Here is a 9,618-nt window from a genome sequence, read left to right as displayed (position 1 = left end):
ATGAGTAATATTTATGTATCTTTGATATTTTTTTTTGACAATATATATGATCATATTTGAAAAAGTTCGATGGCAGCAGTTTTATCTGAGAGTCCTATGAAGTCGATATCAACTAAACGGAAGACAACAATAACGACTTTCCCACAACTCAAAATGGCAGGACTCCCGTGGCTCATGAGGCAGCCGTTTCTTTAGTTTTTGTGTTTGCTTGCTTTCCATAGAGGGAAAGAGAGATTGTTTTCTTCGCCAGAGAGAGTTCTTCGCTTTGATTTCGCGATTATGAGTTTTTCCCTTTTCTCAATTCTATGCGTACGTAAACCTGAATTTTCCATGATACATTTTCCCGCAATGATCTGCTTGTTACAAACAATTGTTCAGTTGTCGCTAATATGCCTTTATTTACCCAAATTGATAGCTACACTAAAACGTCTTTGAATTCAAATTCGCATTAAAAAACAGAAGAAATAGAAATACATGGGCATTAAATGTAATTTAAAATATTATTGTCCGATCCTTCTTTTTCATCTATTTCTCGAAAAAATTGTGAAGGGAAAAAAACTTGCAAACATGTTTCAAAATGAAGATGGAAACAACAAGAAAGCGCTATTTTTTTTATTACGAAAATTTTAATTACGCTTTAGTCTGTTTGATAAATCATCCTGGGTCAGATCTTCAACCACGAGAAGGATTAGATTTAATCAGCATCACTGGATACTCAATTTCCAGCGGCACGTTAATGGCATAGCAGTGACATGATTTTAGACATATATCATTCTAAAACTAACCAACCTAGGGTGAGATTTGCTCGACTTGTGGCGCATGCATGAAGAGGTACTGCACAAGAATCAAGAACGGATCTTAGCAACTGACGCTCGATTAAATATTTACCGTTAAAATTATCATATTTGTTTGTTCTTCAGTTACCTCAAAGGATTTTCCTGTTCTCTCAAAATCGAGCATGCTGAGAGCTACTTCACAGCTCTGTGAGACAATAGGCTCAGTGTCCTTGGCAAATTCCTCAAGCAAGGTTATGCATTCTTCATCTATTTATTGCAGCATACAAGGGTCAAATGACAAATATATAAACATGAAATGTATATCACATATCAGGTAAAACAAGTAAAGGTGAAAAAGGCTGTTTGTAATCGAAAGTATCTGGAAAAACAGCAGGCATAATGAGAGTATGAGACCATGCATATTATATAAGCTCTAATCACGTGAAAATATAGAGGATGGATGACGTTGGGTTCTTCCATATAGCCTTGACATCTATGCAAGACAATACTCAAACAATTTTATTTCGCATTCTCTGCAGAACAGGCTACTGGGTCTTTGTTATGTCGTGTACATCGGTAATTTTTTTAGACACGCTTGTGTAACTCTTACTCTGTTCACAAATTCACATCACAAGCTCATTAAATATAAGCAATTCAAATGTGATTCCCATCCAGGAACAGAAATATATGGCGGGGTCAAACCTGCAATAGAACCAAGAGCTTCAGCTGCTTCATGTCTGACCATCGGATGCTCATGTATGTCTCTGAGGACTTGGGATAGTGCATCTGAAGCTTTTTTGTTCTGCAGTTGCCCTAATACATAGGCAACCTGAGGAATAATAAAAACAAGGAGGTTAACAAATAGAAACAATGAACAGGCTATATTGTTAAGTTTAATAGGTTAAGGGTGGAATAGTGTTGGCTCATACCAATTTAGAGAAAAGCCACCAATTTAGAGAAAAAGCCCAGTTTATATGGTTGCACAACAAAGTTATACAAACTATAAATTTAACATTAGTGCTAAGTAAGTGTCATACAAATAGGTGAACAGTGTCGAATGGATAAAGATAATAACTGACAACTACAATCCTATTGGATATATTAAGCAAGAACACAACAGACCTCATGTCGCAGAAGAGCACTTTTTGCACCAAGGGATTCTATAATGGCAGATATAGCATCATTATCACCAAGATTCCGGAGGGCAAAAAGAGCAGCATATCGCTCGTACATGCACTTATTTTCATTCAATAGAATTTCTCTGAGAAGTAGAAAGGGAAAAGTAAAAGCAACTGGTAGAATCAGGATACATATAGTCATCTACCTATATCTAGAATGGCTACCTAAGTTCTTTTACAGAAGAACATGAAGCAGGGGCAGCCGGATCAATCGACAAGAAAGGAGATGATTCTCCAGCCACAGAATTCGTCATCTCCTCTATTCGACTCAGTGCTAGTTCACATGTTTCTCGAACTTCCTGAGCAGGATCTAAAGTCAAACTATTCTTCAAAAGGGGAATAACACTCTCCGAACCGATAGCACCAAGAGCTTCCGCAGCCTGTGGATGCATAAGTTTACAAGATTATCTAAAACCAAGGGAACATTTTCAAATGACTGAACTAAGTGAAGAAAATATTCAAAAGCAAGTTACCTCATGGCGAACAATGGGATGCAATGAAAGATCATTTAGAACAACTTCTAAAGCAGGAATGGAATGAATATCTTGCATCTGACCCAAAGCAAATGCAGCCTCATGGGCAAGCAGATTTGAAGCATCCCTAGTTGCTGAAGTAGAAAAGGCCACAACTTTAGTACCCTAATTTATAGGATAATAATAATAAACACAATTTCACAACAAAAAGTGAAAGTCGTTTCAACAATACAACAGTCAGAATTCATTCCTACTTTCAAACTTAAGAGGACTACTTTAAAAGAGTAATTAAAATTTCTGAAGCATCTTCCTTGTTTGGGTTTCAATCAAGCATGTAAAGAGTTTATTATCATTCTTGATGAAGCTTTCCAATTTCTATATTTTGCATTTACAGCTTTTTGGCATAATTCAAATTATAATCTAAAAATGGATAGATAGGTAACATGGAAGTTCCACCGCAAAAGAAAGGTGAAACATTTAAAAAAAGAAATAATTTAACCGAACAGAGCCCCGTGCACAAATCGTAAACATAGACGGCGGCCGATAGCATTGAACAGCCCGAAGCCAATTAACTACAATTACAATGTCCAGTCCGAATTAAATGAAATTGAAATTCTTTTACAGCTCATTCCCTGTAACATACCTAGTATTAGGGCATTGCGAGCGTCAGAGCCACGGAGGTTTCGGAGAGAAAATAGAGCTCTAAATCTCTCGGATATTGGCTGGTTCTGGTCCAATAATTGCTTGCACAAAAAACTCTCGGTTTCGGCAGAAACTCGGAATGAACGATCGGAATCGGGACACGCTTCCATCGGAAACAATGTATGCAATCGAAGAAGGCCTCTTATATCGCAGTTCCGACCACCGCCAAACTTCCGGGAATCTAGGGTTTAGAGAGGCCGATGATTAATAAGATAAATTTACAAGGGATTAGTGGACTTCAAATTGTGCCTAAGTAGAGAATTTCAATTTAGTCCTTGTTTTTTCAATCATTTATTTTTATTAAATGATATTCATCATAATTATTTAATTAAATAACTATTTTTTTATGACGGAGAAATATGCTACCAATAAATTTCGATGCACGATATATAAATATTCGAGTTAACACGATAGTTTATATATTATTGTTTCGTTTTATATTTATATGATATGATTAAATACATGTATTTATCATGATATGATGGATTTTTTAATTATTAAAGCTGTCATTAAATTTTCTCAAATCAATAATTGCAAATTCTAAACTCTCATGATATACAAGTTTTTAATCATATAATAATTATATAAATTTATAATGATATCTTTCATTTAGTTAGATGATTTTGATGAAAAAATAATTAATAAAATTTGTCTTAACAATATGTTTAATTCACTGGAAAGAAAAATAATGGAATTGAAACTGGATTTGGAAATCCATTTTGAATTTAGCAAAAAATTAAAATATAATTTGGAATTTGATTTAATAATTAAACATTATTTTTTATATATATATTAACAATTTGTATTTTAGATTTTTAAAATTATTTGTTTGTCGATAATATTTATATAAATACTCATGTATAAATTATCAATAACAAAATTATTTTGAACATATGAAAATTATTTTTCATTGACCACATTTTTATTAAACATAAAATATAAAATTATCAAGATGAAAAAACAATAAATCTATCGAATATGTATAATAAGGCTATATTTGGTAGCCATGATAAGGGAATAATTATTTAATAATCATTCTCTTATCTCGCGTTTGGTTCGTTTTTTATTAATCTATAGGCCCTTGATTATGATTGAAAGCCAACACTATACATGTTATTTGTGTGATTAAATATCCCTCCTCAAAGGGTGTGATAATTAATAATTTTTGAACAGTGATCATGATAAGATTATATATTGACCATAATACCCTTGAATTGTTTTCTCCGAAAAATAAAATTAGTGAAAATTTAATAATAAATATAATATTAAATTTTTATTATATTTTTTAATAAATTAATTTCATATATTTTAATTATTTTCAATCATTTTAAAGAAAATAAATTATAATGTAAATATATCTTAAATTGAATTTTTAATTTTGTTAATTAATTTTTTATGAAAATAAATATTTTTTAAATTCTAATTATTTTTTAATGATTTAAATTAATTTTAATAAATGTAATTATAATTATAAATATTTAATTATATATCCAATTATTTTAAAAATATATATTTAATTAGCATTTGGGGCATTTTGGTCATTATAATAAAAATTACAAAATTAATCAATTATTTTAAAATCATACCAAATACTATGTTATTTATCTCACCATACTATTAATCCATATATCTCATTTTTAAATCACTCTAATTATTAATCATTTACTTATCCTATTACACGTACCAAACGGAAGTGTATATGAATTGATAGTATAGGTGTTTGGATAAATGATACTTTATTAGTAAAAAATACTGTTATTTTCTTTTGTAATTCAAATTAAAAGATGCCTCATGACTAAATATGTAATATCTAGCTAGGTCCGAGCAAAATTGTGGTTAAACCCAATTAATTAAGAAATTTGTTTTGGCTATTTCAAAAAAAAAAATTAAAAATTGTTAATTAATTCAGTTTTGGTTATCATTAAAAAAATATGGTTGAGCTAATTAACCGATTGAGAAATTTGTTTTTTGGTTATTTTATAATTGTTTATTTACGATTTAGTCATCTATTGTGTCATATTTCACTATTATTTTGACAATTTTAACATTTTTTCGACATATTATTGATGTAATATTGATGTGTGTAGTGTCACGTTAACAATCTCGATAAAAAGTAAAATAAAATAAAACCGGCAAGAACTGAAAAATACATGACTAAAATTGAAATTTTTAACATAAAATAATAAAATCGCAAATATACCAAAACTATAATTTAAAAAAAAAACAAATTTTCCTTACCCGGTTTAATATTTAAATAAATTGTAAATTTTTGTATAGAGCCGTATATGCATGATACTTGCTGGATTGGGCTTCAGACTGACTCATGCTTAGAAAAAATCTAACGCCAAGCCTGCAACCTTTTCTCTTCCATCATTCTCTCTGCACCCACACAAGCCATTTCGAGAAACCCAGGCCAAGTCTCACGTCGATTGCTTTCGCCGCTGCATCACGAGGTCTTGCAGATTTTATTTTGATGGACTGATCTTATTGTTCTCTGATTGGTGCGTTTGTTTAATCTTTTTTCCCTATTTATTTTGATCGTTATTTTAGTTTGTGGTTTTTAGGATTCTTTGATGGGTCTAAGCAAAACCGAAGTGAATTTAAGAAGGTTACTTGCAGCCACTCCACAACAACAAAATCAAGCAAAGCTTTTGCATGTAAGCTCGAATTCCTCTCAATCCATTACTATATAGGTCATCATAGCCTGATAGTTTGCCCTTCTATCAATTGAGTTTCAAATATTTATGCTTAATCATTTAATGTTAGCATTGATTCCTCTTGAAAATTTAGTTGTTATAACATGATATTCTGCCTTAATCTACCGAGCGATGTGTGGTGTTTGAGCTTCTAACCACCTGTGATACACTGTCCGAATGTTCACATTTCAGTTTTGTTTTCGTACTAACGTGGAAGCAATTGAAGTTTTTTAAGCACCATTTTCTTTCTGTAGTATGTAGCCACTCTAAGAGAGCAATTGGAACAATTGGGAGAAGAAAGGGGTCCTGAAGGATTGCCAAGGTTTGTTTTTTCTCTTGGGATATATCTAATTGCACATCACATTATTCGATGTCGTTGTGTATGCAAAGGATTTGTAACTTCTAATTATGTGAGTTAGATTGTACTCTTATATTGGACTTATTTCATGTGTTATCATCAGATTTTTTTTACTCCTTTGTATAACTGGTTGATAATTCTTGATTGTGCATAACTTATCTTGATGGATATGGCAATTTAGTCCGAAATAACAGTTTGAGAGGTGGTGAATTTTAAAACAAATTATTTTAAGGGGTACCTGGAAGAATTGATCTGTCGTGGCTATTGTAAAGAACTACTACCAACATCCGCATTTCAAAAAGTTACTGTAGGATGATGGGATACTTCGTTGGAATCTGGCATCAGTTCTATAAGATCTGCCATTATGTCATTGTTTGTATTGTGTATGCGCCAAATCCTAAGAGGTGAGTGAAACACCCTCCATGGTGGGCTTCCTTAGGTGCTTGCTTCCCAAGAGGTGGGCAAAGTCGTGATCCCACATCTGCTCCCCAAGCAATTCGAAGAGACTAATAAACTTAGGTGCTCTTTCACCAAGAAAGTTAGCACTTTGTTTTAGGGTTATGTTCTTAGATTTATTGCCTAACAGTTTAATTGGTGTGGACTTTGTTAACAAAAACTATCCATGCTCTTCATTCAGAAAAATTAGATTTTGTTATTGCTTCTTCCTTGATGTTAAACTTAAATTTGAATGCTTGCATTCCGTTGATTTTATTGTGGCTTCAATTCTAACTCTTCTTCCACACTATTTTACAGAGTTTCAAAAGGTCAATTAAGAGAATATTCAAAGAAAGTTGAAGCTATAGCAGCAAAGTTAGCGGAACCTGCAGTATTTTTAATGTGACTTGGTTCCTTGTATTTATTCCCCTTCAATAGCTCTATGAAACATTGTGTGGGTATTTGATATCTCAATGGAAGCTTGAAAATGCATGTTCTCAAATATGACGATATCATAAGATTTGTTAAAATTTAAATCCACAGCTGTTAGTTACAATCAATGTACTGATAAATATTGACTATGATTCTTTAATTTTGATGCATATTCGAATTAATAAACATAGTTTTATAATATGATTACTCTCTTTTCACAACACTGACATATAAAGAAACTGCACACTGAAACCAATTGTGTTTATAAAGTTTGAACTCTTCCAGTTTATGTTAATAATTTCTAACTACTCTTCTTTACTTGGCAAGTCTGAGTCCAGTGTAGAGGTTCCTCAGCTGCCTTCTCTGAAGACTGATACTGGTGAATCCCCTTCTAAATCAGAGGAAGAGAGTGTTTACACTCCCAGAGGACTGAGGAAGAGATTTGTGTGAGTGAAATGGGACATCTGTGGTCATTGTAAAATGTTTAATCTTTCTGAAGTGGATGTTAACTGATGCAGGCCCCTGTCAGAGCATAGGTCTCATGATACTGTTGAAGACAATAATTCAAGGTCGGTCAAATTGGATGCTGCAGCACAGAGTCATATTGAGAAACACAGGTATCTTTTCATTTTAGTATTTTTCGGTAATAAAGTGTTGTATATTTATGCAATTTACTTGACTAATATCTGAACTGTTAACATTTGTTTGAGAACTTGTATCAAATATCAACGATTTAGCAACTACACATCACCAATCATTGCAGAGTTATGCTCAGTATGCTTTCAAATATTGTCCCACTCCAACATTAAAAATTCACAATTACTCTATCTTTTTCTTATAACCAGTAATTTGATTATGATAATTTTTTAAAATAAACCTTGACTCTATTCCAGTATTTGTTTATGTCACTTTCTATTTTGTTGTGACTATTGTTCGGTTTGAGTAAATATGTCTAGGCTCTTAGGAATTCGAAGGTCATTCTGGTGTTCAGAATGCAAAAACAATTTAGGTAATCTGAGTCACAAATTTCAGTCTTATTTGATCTTGATTAATGGTTTGCCAGTGTCCGGCCTCCGTCCATGTTATACCTTTTTCTTGGTCTACTTTATCTGTTTTTTTTATAAAGTTCTAATAATTGTATCCATTTTGGAGCATTGTCCTTGTTGCAGATGTTTACCAGCAACTTATCATCTTATTGTTTTTCCATACAGAATACTTCAAGAAAATTTGACCGATGAAATGGTTCTTTTGGCAAGGCAACTTAAAGAGAGTGGTATTGTGATGAGTCAATCCATCCAAAACACGGAGAATGTGAGTTTAAACATTTACTTGCTTGCCGTTCTTTTCACCATTGGCTTTTGCAGAAAGCAATCTATTCTCTTTCACCCATGTACCGAAATTGTTATTAAGAGCTGTTGCATTTGATCCCACTATGGATTTGTTTATAGCCCCTTGCCAGACCACAGTCGGCCTGTGATTAACACCATTTGTAAAGCTCACATTCACTTGGATCGACGGATTCATTTATATATTTGTTTGTAGATACTAGCCTCAACAGAGAAAGCTGTTGAACACAGCCTAGCAAGCACTGGACATGCAAATACTCGGGCTGTGGAGGTATACTCCCAGAGTTTGAAAACATCATGCTTCACGTGGCTACTGATGTTCGTAATGACATGTATTTTCATTATAGTTGTCTTACTTATTCGTATTACTTGAATGATGAATCATGTTCAACTTTATTTTGGCTGGTCTTCATGATCGTTTACGTTTTAAGATTTGATCTATTGTCTTGTTGTTTTTCATTTATATGCGGAAAATTAAATATCCAAAATAATGCATATCATTCTTGGTTGAGGACACAATTCATACATGAGGGTGGGTCATATGAGATCGGACCGCGAAAAAGAGTTATATCTTGGAATGCTTGATGCACTCCAGGAGGGAATGGAAACCCGGTCTGTACAGCGGGGGCGGGGGTGTCTCCAGTTTTTCATTTAAACGTATAGATATCAATTATTCGTATACAAAAATATATTGATCGTTGACAACTGTGAGTTACAAGGATGTAATCTAATTTTTATAAAAAAAATTTAACTAGTACTTAATTAAGGCTATGTTTGGATAAGTGATTTAAAAACGTTTTTAGTGTTTTTAAAGTAAAAAACTTAAAATGCGTGTTTGAATAAGATTTTTGTAAAATGTTTTTTAAAAAGTGTTTTTTTTATAAAGAACAATCGAGATATTTTTTTATATTTTTATATATGAAGTCAAATGTAGAAAGAAATCAAAACATATTATTTTTTGAGTAGGTTTTTTTATAAGACGGTCTCACTGATCTTTATCTGTGAGATATGTCAACCCTGCCGATATTCACAATAAAAAATAGTATTATTAGCATAAAAAGTAATATTTTTTCATTGATGACTCAAATAAGAGAACGATCCGTGAGATAGTCTCATACAAGTTTTTGTCTTATTTTTTAACTGTTAAATATTGTTTTTATAAACATTTGTCTAAACCTATATTTGTACTTAAAACAATATAATATTTTTTTTATAAAAATAT

At 32.1% G+C, this 9,618-nt stretch overlaps 2 protein-coding genes across 3 annotated transcripts; one reads left to right on the top strand and one right to left on the bottom strand.

Moving 5' to 3' along the window:
* Nucleotides 1-462: 462 nt before the first annotated feature.
* Nucleotides 463-3,361, bottom strand: LOC140823290 (deoxyhypusine hydroxylase-B). Its single transcript, XM_073184558.1, has 7 exons — nucleotides 3,071-3,361; nucleotides 2,428-2,561; nucleotides 2,120-2,334; nucleotides 1,899-2,037; nucleotides 1,479-1,605; nucleotides 925-1,043; nucleotides 463-834 (listed from the first exon to the last, which is right to left on the bottom strand). The coding sequence occupies exons 1-7, from the start codon at nucleotides 3,237-3,239 to the stop codon at nucleotides 790-792; spliced, it is 948 nt and encodes a 315-aa protein (XP_073040659.1). The 5' UTR covers nucleotides 3,240-3,361; the 3' UTR covers nucleotides 463-789.
* A 2,082-nt stretch (nucleotides 3,362-5,443) lies between these two features.
* Nucleotides 5,444-8,859, top strand: LOC140823289 (uncharacterized). 2 transcript variants are annotated; one of them, XM_073184557.1, is made up of 8 exons: nucleotides 5,444-5,582; nucleotides 5,694-5,786; nucleotides 6,080-6,147; nucleotides 6,937-7,009; nucleotides 7,378-7,496; nucleotides 7,569-7,667; nucleotides 8,262-8,361; nucleotides 8,593-8,859. In XM_073184557.1, exons 2-8 carry the CDS (start codon nucleotides 5,703-5,705, stop codon nucleotides 8,767-8,769), a joined length of 720 nt encoding a protein of 239 aa, XP_073040658.1. In that variant the 5' UTR covers nucleotides 5,444-5,582; nucleotides 5,694-5,702; the 3' UTR covers nucleotides 8,770-8,859. The 2 variants fall into 2 exon arrangements, with proteins under 2 accessions (XP_073040658.1, XP_073040657.1); XM_073184556.1 differs by having other exon boundaries at nucleotides 5,444-5,630.
* Nucleotides 8,860-9,618: the final 759 nt, after the last annotated feature.

This window comes from Primulina eburnea, chromosome 2 (assembly GCF_022965805.1).
Source record: "Primulina eburnea isolate SZY01 chromosome 2, ASM2296580v1, whole genome shotgun sequence".
Classification (NCBI taxonomy): Eukaryota; Viridiplantae; Streptophyta; class Magnoliopsida; order Lamiales; family Gesneriaceae; genus Primulina; species Primulina eburnea.
This window is presented reverse-complemented; position numbering and strand designations above follow the sequence as displayed.

What these genes read in the sequence shown, in the direction of transcription:
- LOC140823290 (XM_073184558.1), bottom strand. Translation starts at nt 3,239, where the DNA reads ATGGAAGCGTGTCCCGATTCCGATCGTTCATTCCGAGTTTCTGCCGAA. An exon ending in ATCCCATTGTTCGCCATGAG is followed by an intron (nt 2,335 to 2,427) that starts GTAACTTGCTTT and finishes ATGCATCCACAG; the next exon opens with GCTGCGGAAGCTCTTGGTGC. An exon ending in TCTTCTGTAAAAGAACTTAG is followed by an intron (nt 2,038 to 2,119) that starts GTAGCCATTCTA and finishes TCTACTTCTCAG; the next exon opens with AGAAATTCTATTGAATGAAA.
- LOC140823289 (XM_073184557.1), top strand. Translation starts at nt 5,703, where the DNA reads ATGGGTCTAAGCAAAACCGAAGTGAATTTAAGAAGGTTACTTGCAGCC. An exon ending in ATCAAGCAAAGCTTTTGCAT is followed by an intron (nt 5,787 to 6,079) that starts GTAAGCTCGAAT and finishes TTCTTTCTGTAG; the next exon opens with TATGTAGCCACTCTAAGAGA. An exon ending in CAAAGTTAGCGGAACCTGCA is followed by an intron (nt 7,010 to 7,377) that starts GTATTTTTAATG and finishes TTACTTGGCAAG; the next exon opens with TCTGAGTCCAGTGTAGAGGT.